Source organism: Lynx canadensis, chromosome B3, assembly GCF_007474595.2.
Source record: "Lynx canadensis isolate LIC74 chromosome B3, mLynCan4.pri.v2, whole genome shotgun sequence".
Classification (NCBI taxonomy): domain Eukaryota; kingdom Metazoa; phylum Chordata; class Mammalia; order Carnivora; family Felidae; genus Lynx; species Lynx canadensis.
Genome location: NC_044308.2, coordinates 18,479,575 through 18,492,837, shown reverse-complemented (window position 1 = coordinate 18,492,837; position 13,263 = coordinate 18,479,575). Strand labels below are relative to the sequence as shown.

At 38.4% G+C, this 13,263-nt stretch overlaps 1 protein-coding gene across 2 annotated transcripts in view; it reads right to left on the bottom strand.

The window, feature by feature from the left end:
• ASB7 (ankyrin repeat and SOCS box containing 7) overlaps positions 1 to 13,263 on the bottom strand; it is a 52,938-nt gene that overhangs the window by 37,831 nt on the left and 1,844 nt on the right. For both annotated transcript variants that reach the window (XM_030317502.1, XM_030317503.1), the window contains exons 3-4: positions 6,616 to 6,737; positions 3,984 to 4,245 (exon numbers count right to left, since the gene is read on the bottom strand). In XM_030317502.1, coding sequence (XP_030173362.1) covers positions 3,984 to 4,194 — 211 coding nt within the window. In that variant the 5' untranslated portion in view covers positions 4,195 to 4,245; positions 6,616 to 6,737. The remainder of the gene's footprint in view (positions 1 to 3,983; positions 4,246 to 6,615; positions 6,738 to 13,263) is intronic.

Here is a 13,263-nt window from a genome sequence, read left to right as displayed (position 1 = left end):
AGTGAGTAAAAGGTGCTATGTAAAAACAATTGAGAGGCTTCTCCAAAACATTTAGTTCTATTGTTTTAAAATTTTATAAGAAAACATAAAGGGCTAAGAGTAGCCAAAGCATCCTTAAAGAACAGAATAACAAGGAGATTTGCCATACCCACCTCCTCCTGCAAATCAAAACTTTAATTACAGAGTGATATTAATTATAACAGTATTATACTAACTCAGGGTTATACCAACAGACACTAGACTCAATGGAACCATGCATATATGAAAACTTTATATCTGAGCCAGAAAGACACAGCAATGAGGACAGAAGTGATGACTGAGGCTACCCTTATGGGGAAAAAGTATGAAATTGTACCTAACCATCTCATACTAGACACCAAAATCAACTCTGGAATAGATTAAGGATCTATGTGCCATAAAACTTTTTAGAAGAAAATACAGGCAAATAATGACCCACTGGCATGGTGTGCAAGACACAAAAAGCACACAACCTAAGGCAGATGAAAAATAAAATTCAACTACAATAAAATGCAAATTTCTGCCCAAGAAAAACAAACATGACATCAAGAAGATAAAGCTAAAACCAGAGAGGAGATTGGCACAACACATATCTAACAAAGAAGAATATACGAACAATTCCTACAAGCCAATGAGAAAATGATCAGCAAAGCAGCCCAGTGTTGCAATGTTTTGTTACTCAAATGTCATTTCGGGGGGGGGGGGGGGGGGGGGGGGATGGGGAGGTGGGGAGGAAGGAGAGAGAGGGGGAGAAAGGAGAGAGAGGGGGAGAGAGAGGGAGAGGGAGGGAGAGAGAGAGAGAGAGGCAAGCAAATCACAAAGAGGAAGAGCAAACTATCTTGTGATGGATGCCTGGCAAAGGTGGGGGAACAGGCGCTATCCTACTGGTCAGTAAAGACAGAGCCATCCTAACATTTGCAGAACAATTTGTCAAAAAATCTATTAAAAAAACTTTTTTTTAACATCCTTTTGGTTTGGCAATTGCACTTCTAGGAATTATCCAAGAGATAAACTCTCACATACATTAAAAAAAAAAAAATTCAGTCAAGGACATTCTCTGTAATACTCTTTCTAGTAGTAGAAAAATGAAAAATCAAAATGTCCAACAATGAGGGATAAGTTTAAATAAATTACATCTGTGCGACAGAATGTGAGATACTGTCAGTAGTGATAAGGAGTTATTGCTGGGCTAAACTGGCAGGTGGAAAAAGCAAGATGTGGAATAGACTATTAACAAGAAAAGGAGCAGGCTAGAAGGAGGAGGATGGAATATTATATGCACCTAGACACACAGGTTATATCTGCCGGGACACAAAAGAAACCAGTAAGAGTGACCGCCTCTGGGAAGGGATGTCACGGACAGGTGCTAGAGAGCAGGCGTTTTCCCCTCACTGAACAGTGCAGAATAACTATCCTTTGGTTTTTAACCACATATGTTATGTTCTCAACAAATAAAATCCACTGAGAAAATTTTAGCCATGCTCAAATAATAAAAAATAAAGAATGATTTAGACAAAAGACAGTGTGTCCATACTAATAAATATTATAATTAGCGGCTAAAAGAACACAGTAAATCTATGTGTATTATAGAACAGGCCCAAGGATTTTTGGGGGTAATGAAAATGTTCTAAAATTACTTGTGATGATGGATGCCCAACTCTACAAATATACTAGAAACCACTGAACTATATGCACACTTTAAATGGGTGAATTGTAAGGCATGTGGATTCTACCTCAATAGAAGCTGTTAAAAATACCTATACACACACACACACACACACACACACACACACACACACACACACACCCATGGCTACACAGAGGGGAGGGTGAGTGAGGACGCAGGGTTCAGAAAACTGTGGCCCATAGGCAAACTTTGGCCCACCATTTGTTTTTATGAAGTTTTATTTGCACACAGGCATACTCATTTGCTTCAAATTGTCTATGGCCACTTTCATGCTACCTACAAAGGCAGAGTGGAGTATTTATGACAGAGACAGTAGGGTCTGCAAAGCCTAAAATATTTCCTATCTGGTCTTTTACAGGAGTTTGCCAATCCCTTATTTAGAAAAAATCTTAAGTTGTATAGTTCAGCAGAAAACAACTGCAGGATACCATAGTCAGTACAATATCATTTTATGTTCTAAAACCACACACAACACAATATGATATATTTTCTGTAAGTATAATTAACAATATGAGGAAATTATCCCAAACTCATACCTATGGTTACTTCTGAGAGGGGCAGGCAGAAAGGATTGGGAGTTGGGCAAAGTTGGGAGTTGGCTTTATTTGTGATTTATTTGAAAACTGTTTTATTTAAGGAGACACAGTAATGTTATTACCTGAGTAATTGACTTTTTTTTCCCCCTTAGTTAATTGCTTAAAAGCAAGGCTGGCAGAAGCAGAAAGCAACAGGACTAGGTTGTCAACTCTTGGGGTCACCTGGGTGGCTCAGCTGACAGAGAGTCCAACTTCAGCTCAGGTCATGATCTCACAGTTCATGAGTTCAAGCCCCGTGTCAGGCTCTGTGCTGACAGCTCAGAGCTGGGAGCCTGGAGCCTGTTTCAGACTCTGTGTGTGTCTCTCTCTCTACCTCTCCCTGCTTGCTCGCTTGCACTCTGTCTCTCTCCCTCTCAAAAATAAATAAACATTAAAAAAAAAATGTCAACTCTGATCTTGGTAAGCACTGCCAGAATTTTTCAGATCCTATGGCTTTCAATTTCCCTGATCTTTCTCCTGTTCCTCTCTGTATTTCCCCTTCATCAACATCAGGACTGAGGTTTCTAAAGAGGAAGGTGAACTGAGGGAAGAGCCAGGGTGGCAGGAGGGAGGGAGGACAGCTACACAGCAGGCATGGGACAGCGAATGGCTGGGCCGTCAACGATCCACCGTTTCAGGGATTTAGTTGCTGTTATGGAACCCCTGGGATGTGTGAAGACCCGGGGTCCCGGGCTTAGCATCGCCCTGCAATTAGTTCCCACTCACACCCTCCATGTCCCTAGTTTCACGTAATTCACACGACCTTCAAGAGAACCCTGGGACTTCTCAAGTTTTCTGTACTTCAGGTGGGTTTACGAGGCTGACTCATCTCATAACATAGCACACCTTAAAACAAACCCAAGTGGTTGTCAAAGAGCAGTGCAGGCCCCAGAAGGGGCATGTGTGGAACCTGAGTCCCAAATAAGCTGCTTTACACCATAATTTACAAAGATAACATGGGTATGAATACAGAATACATCTAGCCCATCTTTGGAAAATTAAGAAATTCAACTGGGGAAAAAAGTAAACTAGTCTGGGATAATTATTAGTTATTATTATGGAAATTGTTAACTATGGGAATGCACAGATTTTCAAAGCAAAAGCATAAAATGTCAGATGTCGTTCCCAAATGTGTATATTTATACACAACAAGACCTCAGATAATCTATCTTCTAACCTACAAACTATGTACAGACCTGGAAAAGGCAGGAGCTCTAAAACAGTAATAAAAGATGCCATCCAAAAGTTTTTTTTTAAAGAGGTAACTTCAAAAGATAGGACTTCATTAAGGGCATGACACTTAAAGGGACCCCTGCTAGGTCTGTTTGCATGAGCAATTATCAAACGGGAAACTTGTGCAACTCTCTAATTGTGGGTACCACAACCACTTCTGCTTCCGAAACAGAAGCAGCCGGACAACATGGAGGGTTGCTTTTACTTGAAATGACCCAGGAAAATCTGGCTATGTATAAATACAGTTACAGGCGGGGGAAGCACATTATATTCACCAAATTGTGCTTTAAACAATCTGGTTTTAAGCAAAACGCAGCACACCTGCAACAAATCTTCACAAAGGAGAGAATAAGAAGGTGGGTATCAACCAAAAGGAAGCATTAAACATTATATACATGTACACATATATTTAAACTAAATATAATTTAAGTTTCTCCTTGACAAAAAAGGTTTGCTTCCAGAAGACTCACCTCCATGTTCTAGAAATACTCGAACACATCTTTCCTTCCCTCTTGCTGCAGAGAAATGAAGAAGGGTCCAGCCATTAGCATCCCGGCCATTTGGAGAATAGCCTTGTTCTAACATCTTTCGTACTGTGTGAACATCCCCGGCAGCCACTGCAGCCTGAATCTGCAATTCTTCCTGGAGTTCAGGGTTCCTTCGACAATGGTGGTGTAACATCCTAGCTGAGTCCACTTTTTACCAAGGATTCATTAGGTCACAGGGAACAGCCTTTAAGGGCAAGTAGAATATGTGAAATTTAGAATACTTGGCTCCTCGCAGTGTGTCTATTAAATAGCACAGAATTTTCCATTGTTAAATCATGTAAATCTTAGTCATGACAGTTCATCCTACTACAACTAATTAATATGCACCTCTTATAACCGGAACTTTGGTAGCTTCCCAAAGATTATAAAAGATTTCAAACAAAAAGCCAGGCATAATGTCTTAAGTTGCGGTTACAGGAAATTTCTTCTGTAGTCTTTTGAAAACTCAAAGCAAACATCCTATGAACATAGCAGCATATTTTAGGTATAATGGAAGGTGATGCTGGGCAGCCAGAAAATGGGAGACAACAGAGTAGTCAGGTGAGTGCTTGCCTTAAGAGTTTGATTTCCCTGGGGCACGGTTGGGGGGAACAGGGCTCAGTTGGTTAAGCATGTGACTTCCTCCACTCAGGTCATGATCTCATGATCCGTGAGTTCGAGCCCCCCGTCAGGCTCTGTGCTAAGCTCAGAACCTGGAGCCTCCTTCAGATTCTGCACCTCCCTCTCTCTCTGCTTCTCCTCCACTCATGCTCTGTCTCTCTCTCTCTCTCTCTCTCTCAAAAATAAACAAACATTTAAAAAAAATTTTTAAAGAGTTTAATTTCCCTAATGCATGCAGTTATAAACCATTCAAGGACTCGATCACAGATCAGTGAGTGAATGCAGGGTATCAAATGGTCAATTCATAGCCTATGAAGATTAAAGACTATGAGAAGCAGTTTAAAAAAAAAAATGAAAAACTTAAGATGAGTCCTCTAAAGTATTTCAATATTTTATTTTTAGCCCCAAAGGGTGAAAGGTTTGGGGGGGAAAGAAGTGCGTGGGGTAAAGTAAAATGCATAGAGAGTATGCATTTTCCTTTTGTTTGTTTCTTTCTATCCTCCCCACTTTGTTATTTGGTGCATGATTTACCACCCCTCTTTTTCTGCCACGTTATCTTTTCCACTTTTCTAATTTCAGTTTTCTAAAAGTTTTACTCTAATTGGCAAAGTACCAAGATCACACAAAATATCTAAAAACTCTAAGAATCAGGGCACCTGGGTGGTTAGTCAGTTAAGCATCTGACTTTGGCTCAGGTCATGATCTCACGGTTCATGAGTTTGAGCCCCTCTTCGGGCTCTCTGCTGTCAGCACAGAGCCCACTTCGGATCCTCAGTCTGCCCCCTCCCCTCTCAAAAACAAATTAATTAAAAAAAAGAAAATGTAGAAAATCCAAGTGAGATTAAAAAAAAACAAAAAACCTGTAAGAATCGAAACAACACCACATGAAAAAAAAATCATTTTAAAGAAAAAGTAGTGTCCTGGACTTCTGCACCCTCTAACAGGTCACAAAAGAGGTGTGCACTCAGGCTCAATATAAAACGAGATCTCCTTCATGCAAAGAGGAAAAAGTCCAAAGTGAATTGTGAAAAGTGGCTCTTACATGTGTGTGTACAAAAACTTTTTCAGTGGGTTTTTAAGCTTTACAGAAGCTTACAGAAGCTTAAACTAACACGCTTCTAAGAAGCCATTCCATCTGGGCTAATTTTAAGGAATAGATTAGACTCATCTCCTAATTAGGCGGCTTCCATTTCTAAAAATAAAAAATTATGTGATAAAGTCCTTTAAAGACATTTTGGTCTCCTATGTAGGTTAGACATCTTGGGATAATCTTGTTACCAATAATAATTTATCTTGCAAAACCTCTTGCTATAGATTGTACAAAGGTAAACTTAAGCCTGACCTAGGTCAAATCATCACAGCTTAAGAATACAATCAAATGTCCTATGTTGTTTCATAAAGTGAAAATGGTTATTTCAAACTCGTATTCCTATTAAGTAATATAATTTAAAAATATCAGGCTACTATTACAAAGAGCTATCTCCTCAGAGAAAATTTGGAAATGAGAAATTTCCTGACAATTTGTCTCCTTAATAAACATGATTTTCTCCCTTATCCCTTTGCTTAATTACTTTTTCAATCAACACTATAAAACTAAGTCTCTCATCTTAAAAATGACCAAGAACCCTTTTGGAATAGCTTTCTGTGTATTTTTAGAGTTGTAAGCAAAGACACTGAATACCACTGGAAAAAATTAATGAAAACTACTACTATATGCTCAAAATCAGTTTTAACAGATTTTTTTTTTTTTTAATGAGACCATTATCTTGGCTCTTAAATGAGGTCTACTATGTAAGATTCAAACAGTATAAAAAATAAACAAACAAAAACCTGGATTTTCTTTTAGCAAGTGTTGTGTTTAGTGTATGTTAGCTGCTTTGAAGGGAAAAGCAAAAGCTATATGGATTTTCCTCCCCAGAACTGCACAGATGACCAATAACCTTCAGTCACTTACCTTGTGGAAGAATGTCCCTTCTTCTGATACGTGGATTGCCTAATAACCATTGTGCACATACAGCATTGTGAGGAGAAGGCTCAGAGTGTGTCCAGATTGCAGCGTGATTGAGCTTTCTTAACCTAAAAACAAATACCAATTATGGGAAGATTCCTAAAAATAATAAAAAATCAGAGATGCCTACACACTCTACCTTTCGATGAGCTTAAATTTTAGTGCTTTCTATCAAACTTCCAGAGCAGAGAAAGAACTCAGGTCAGTTCTTAGAGAAAATGATCTTGAGACTTACATTAATCTCCAAACTGGTACAGGATATGGTGTATTTTCAGGATTTTTTTCTTAAAAGGGCAGTTTTTTGAAAAAGAGTAAATTAAAAAAAAAATCACACATTTGAAATTCAGATGCAAGTACAGGTTCCTTTTATCTTATTTTTTGCTCTATTCAGAATATATTTTCAGGCTTGCTTCATCTGAATTACTTTTTAACTGACACTGTTAGGCGTGTGCTCTTTTCTAAACAGGACAAAAATGAAAGTATGTGTTCATTCAATATAGTAGGTGGTCAGGGCCAAAATGGAATCTATGACAACCAAAAGGAGAGTATATCTTTAAATGCTGGTTCTTCATATGCCCTAAAAAGCATTATGTTAATCATTTTGAAATGGTTATTCCTTTATATATACATCAAACTGCGTAAAAGATTAACAACATCCTTGCCAGCTTCCCTATATGAATTCTGGAAAAATCCTCTCTACAATTGAAAGAAAAAAAGGATCTTTCTTCATATAGATTAAACCCTAGGTCTATGAACTCCATTAAGGTTAAGAGCACATGCTAAGTGACTTCCACACTTTATGCTCAAATCACTCTAGAAATTACTCACTGGGAGAACTACTACCCCACCCCATCCCAGTAGGGTAGGTATGCTAAGCCCTCCATCACTTAAACAGGAAAGGCTGGGCTACTGAAAACCTGACAACCTGATGTACTATGGGGAAGAGTGGCAGTCCTAGGTGCCGCTGGTTGCACACCAGAATTTACAACCAATCCACATCAGTATATAGTCCACTTTGACCCTTTCCTTTTTCCAAGGCCAAAGACTTGGCCAGCACACACTTGGAAACAATATTTAACTTAAAACTATCATTTCTTGGGGCGCCTGGGTGGCGCAGTTGGTTAAGCATCCGACTTCAGCCAGGTCACGATCTCGCGGTCCGTGAGTTCGAGCCCCGCGTCAGGCTCTGGGCTGATGGCTCAGAGCCTGCAGCCTGTTTCCGATTCTGTGTCTCCCTCTCTCTCTGCCCCTCCCCCGTTCATACTCTGTCTCTCTCTGTCCCAAAAATAAATAAAATTTGAAAAAAAAAAAATTAAAAAAAAAAAATAAATAAAAAAAATAAAACTATCATTTCTTTAAAAAATGAATTAGAGAATTAGACATGATCAGAACAACTCCTACAAGGCAAGCTGCAAAAAATGCAGAACTATCCTTACAGAGATGCCCAATTCTGAGAGTGGGGCAGGAAATATACAATATGAGCCTGGAGCATCTCACTGTGCCAAAAAGGAAGTGCTCAAAGAGAAATGCAGTGATGGGGGAATGTCACAGGAACACGGGCCAACCACAAGAGCTCTTAGTAGCTAAGCTGGAACAACTTGAACAAGATAAATATAAGTGGTATGGATTCTAACCCAAAGTCTAGAATAAATACCAACAGGCCCATAATGCTCTGATTGAATAAATAAAGGATGGAGCAGAAACAAATCTCCTGTACAGAATTCCGTATAATTGCATGGATCCCCCCTACTCAGGGAGGTAGAACATAACTCCCTTCTCCTTTAGTGTGGGCCATGTAGAGATTTCCTTCCCACGAGGACAGCATGGAAAAGGAGGGAAAGAACAACTTTACGGCAAGAAACCTGAAAAACACCGCCTCAGCCTGGTGATCGTGGTTAACAGGCAGCAGTGCCAAGTCACGTGACAAGCATGGAATGAGGAGAATGGCAATTTACCGTGGTGATCTTTCTCTCCAAAGCCCATAACCCCCACCTAATCATGAGAAAAACACCACACAAATTCCAGCTGAGGGACATTCTACAAAATACCTGACCAGTACTCCTCAAAATGTCAAAGCCATCAAAAACAAGGAAGTCTGTGGAATTGTCATGGCCAAGAAGAGCTTATGGAAACAAGAAGGCTAAATGTAATGTGGTATCCTAGATGAGATCCTGGAACAGAAAAAGCATATTAGGTAAAAGCTAAAGAAGTATGAACACGATATGGATTTTAATTAATAATAATGTTCATTGTTGGTTCATTAATTGTGACAAATCCATCTATTAATATAAGCTGTTGGTGGCAACTGGGTGTGGAGTATATGGGAATTCTGTACTGTCTGTGCAATTTTTCTGTAAATCTAAAACTATACTAAAATAAAAATTTGTTTAAAAAATGCAAACCGAGGTCTCCAATGAGAAGCCTCCAGCATTTTCCACAAATGAACAGGTGATTATTTTCCACATGAGCTACATCTACATTGCAAAAATCAATGGCACTGGCTGCCTTACTTCTAAGGGTGTCCTTGGTATCCCCTGCCTCCCAAGAGAAGCGGAGATAGCTCTCCATGGTTTCAAGCCTTTAGGAATCTTGTTCTTAGGCCTTCTATCTACCCATCGCCCCTTCCATGGAGGCAGAGGGGGTAAGTGGGGAGGAGGGCATGCAAAGTGGGGGTTGAGGGGAATATGAAATGGTACTGATTTATTAACAATATCAAGAAAAGGCTTTGTGTTAAAGGATAAAGTGACTATTTCTCTGAACAAGAAAGATGCACAAACCACAATAACTTGCAATAATGCCGTATGGGCTACTTCAATCAGACAGATGAAAGTCCACGGAGCCCCTGACATGTGTTTGGCACACTCCTAGGCCTTGGCCACTGGTGTCGCCCCCTGGTAAAACTTTACTAGAGAGTTCTGCATACTTAAAATAAATTAGATACACCTAAAAATGTTAAGATCGTTTTTCCCTTTTCTGACAATACCAAGTGCTATAAACAATAACTATAGGTTTAAACCAAAAGAGCACTTTACATGCAACAGTTTTTACTGGAAAAAAAACAAGACACACATACCATGCACACAGAGTCCTTTGTCAGCTGCATCCCTTAAATTATGAAAGGCAATGACTTAATTACCATTACCAAAACATCCTAATAGTCCAAAGCACCAGACAAGTAATTAATTTTTATCTTGGTGTTATTTTAGGAGAGTTTGCACTTAATAGAGTATAGCTATCCATATATGAATACATTAAAAAAAAAAGACTATTGAACTTAAAAAGTAAATACAATATCTAGTGCTAAACATACTATTTAAAAAATCAGAGAGAAGTTGGGGTGCCTGGGTGGCTCAGTCGGTTAAGTGTCCGACTCAGGTCATGATCTCACAGTTCATAAGTTCAAGCCCCACATTGGGCTCTCCACTGTCACTGCACAGCCCACTTCAGATCCTCTGTCTCCCTCTCTCTCTGCCCCTCCCCTGTTCCTCTGCACATGTTCTTTCTCTCTCTCAAAAATAAATACTTAAAAAAAAAAAAAATCACAGAGAAGTCCAGACACAGGAAAATGGAGAAAAGTCTATATTCCCCTCAAGGAGTGCACATTTGAATATCTGATAGTTCATGAAGAAGTCACCTATAAAATAATAGAATATGGCCAAGGAGGCTATTTTCTAAAGAAATAAATGTACAGTGTAAGCTGTTTTTAAATTAATGACTCACAATGACAAAAATTCTGAGGGTATAATCTTAGAAATCCCATTCCAGGTTTCAGTCAGAAAAGACAAGAAACAAAAAACAAAAAACAAACCATGCAGACAAGACTTCAGAATTATGTATCAAAATGAGCCACTTCCCCAATGTCTATCATTTTTATATGAGGTTTTACTGCAGGATAGTGTGTTGAACTATGTTGTTTAAATTTTACGAATCCATCTTTTCTAATCTACGTCAGGTCAAAAGGAAACAATGCAGGCCTCTGAGCTTTTACACTGTTGACCATACTAGAAAGTATACATTTAGGAATTAAAATTAACACTGAGGCACCTGGGTGGTTCGTTCAGTCGGTTGGGCATCTGACCTCAGCCCGGGTCATGATCTCACGGTTCGTGGGTTCAAGCCCCACATCGGGCTCTGTGCTGACAGCTCAGAGCCTGGAGCCTGCTTCGGATAATATGTCTCCCCCTTTCTCTCTCTGCCCCTTCCCACTTGCGCTGTCTCTCTCCCTCTCTCAAAAATAAACATTTAAAAAAAATAAAAAATAAGATGTTAACACTAAATTCTATAAAGATGCCAAAGGAACTTCATTAAGTTAAAACTAAACTTCTTGCTTCACATAATTAAAAGAAGTTTATATTCACAGAACAGAGTGAAGAGTAAAATAACTATAATATAAAATATATTTAAGACCTGTCTAAAATTGTATAAAACTTTCACCAGATTTGCCACATGTCCCCGATTTCCTCTGGCATAAATGATTAGTCACTAATGGCTCTTTGCATATTATTTTCACTAAAAGTCCACATATTTTTGGATTAGGTGATACAAATTAGAACTGTGCTTTCAGATTTCACACCACTAGAAACAAGATAACAGCTTGCTACTCAAAAAAGGAAATAAGCATTTCTTTGTAGAACAGACAGAGATATACAGGCTGGTAAGAAAATAAAATCAGCAACTCCAAGGATATTGGCTCTGAGGGAAAAAAAAAAAAAAAACAACACCATTGGGTCACAAGTTCTAAGAGGGAAGATGGCTGCAGAAACACTGTAAGGCCCAAAGTGTACAACATGGCCGAGGTCTATGTTGACCAGCACTATTGATATGATCAAGACCCTGGAACCCAAAATAAAGTAGAAGTGTTTTCTAGGATCACTCCTCATGGTTAGCATGGTGTTTATGTTCTAAAACAAGTAAGGGTATTCATATTTCCTCCAAATTACTGGGCCTCCGCGTAACACAAGGATGTGTTATCATGCACAACTTATCTATAATTCTCAAATGTTCCAGCAGAAAAACCAACCATTTTCACGGAATGTGAAGGAGGCAAGAAAGGAAATTGTATAATGCACTATCCAGACTCAACTCAAGGCTTAAATCACAAATGTTGTAAATGAGGAGGTCTTGTCAATATTATCATATTAACCCCTGTCCGGCTTTATCATCTTAGCAGCCTTACATCAGTACCTAGAAGGTTTGCAAAAAAAGAGGCAATCATTCTCCTTAAGGAGTGTCTTCAGCTGAAAATGAAATAAAAGGATGTAAGTCAGATATTAGGTAATAGATAAACCTTATCTGACTTCAGGCTTTTTAGGAATAGTATGAACTTCTGTGTTACCAAAGTTAAACGTGAAGAAAATAGATATATATAGAATATTAAATAATCATGCATGGTATTACTTCAGGTATAAAGAATGTAAGTATAGAGCCACAGCATACTCTAAATGCATCCCTGTAGATCTTCAGTTAAAATCAGTTATTCTCCCTATGTGACTATAAATCTATATTTGGTTATCAAATAAATCAGGCTCTTTCCATTTTTTTTTTCTCTAAAAACCTGTATACATGGCAATCGAATTAACACAAAGTTAACTACCAATCTGAAAAATATAAACTACCTAACTGTCCATGCTGGTAAATAATTACCCATATTAAACGTTTTAAATGTTCAGCATAATCTAGACCAAACACTCTCAATCATGCTAATACTAGGAATAGATGCCAACGATTTATATACATATTCCCTAATCATAGAAAAGCAGTTAAAAGCTGAGAGGAGCAATGAAATATTATTTAAGCAATGAGAATGATCTGGCTGCCAACCAGAAGGAAACAGTGTTCTCTCTGTAACTTACAAGCCTGACTCACCACAGACCTGCTCCCTTACCATCTCAGGTGGTAATACCCCTTGCAAATGAAAACATGCTAGAGTCATATCTAAAGTAGAAAAAATATGTAAGTGAGAAGGCCTGAATAGAAAACACATCATTTGTCTTTACCTTAAAAACATATTCCAAATATGTTAGCATTTAAAAGACAAAATTCCTAAAGTAATCATTGGGCATCTCTCTGGAGATTTGCATATTTGCATAATGAAAATTGCCTTTAACTTTTATAGACTTCTGCCTAGCTTTTACTGAAGTGAAGTGGACCCTATATGCACATAAAGGCTGCCCTAAATGTTCACCATGGAACAGTCAGTGGTAGATACTGATTTTACTGATTTTCAATTCCATTCAGTAGCATACACTCTCCCTTTGGAGTCCAGTACCAGGTCTCAAGAATATGCAAACCCTCAGAGCACTTAAAAGTATCTTTAGCAATGTCTTCACAATTAAAAGAATCAGGAAAGGCATAAATTTCTTTTGGGGGAAGGCAGAAAGTCCAGTGGAACAGAGTAAATCAATGATTTCCTAACAACTTCTGCTATTTTAAGTACTTCTTTGTACCTGAAATTCCCTAAACAATCTGAGATATTAAAATAACTCTGAGATTAACAAGTCACTTTATACTCCTGTTATTGGATGTTAGAGAAGTCATTCACTTGACTAATTTGTGAATTAACTCTTATATAATTTCCCTGATCATATTCCCTCT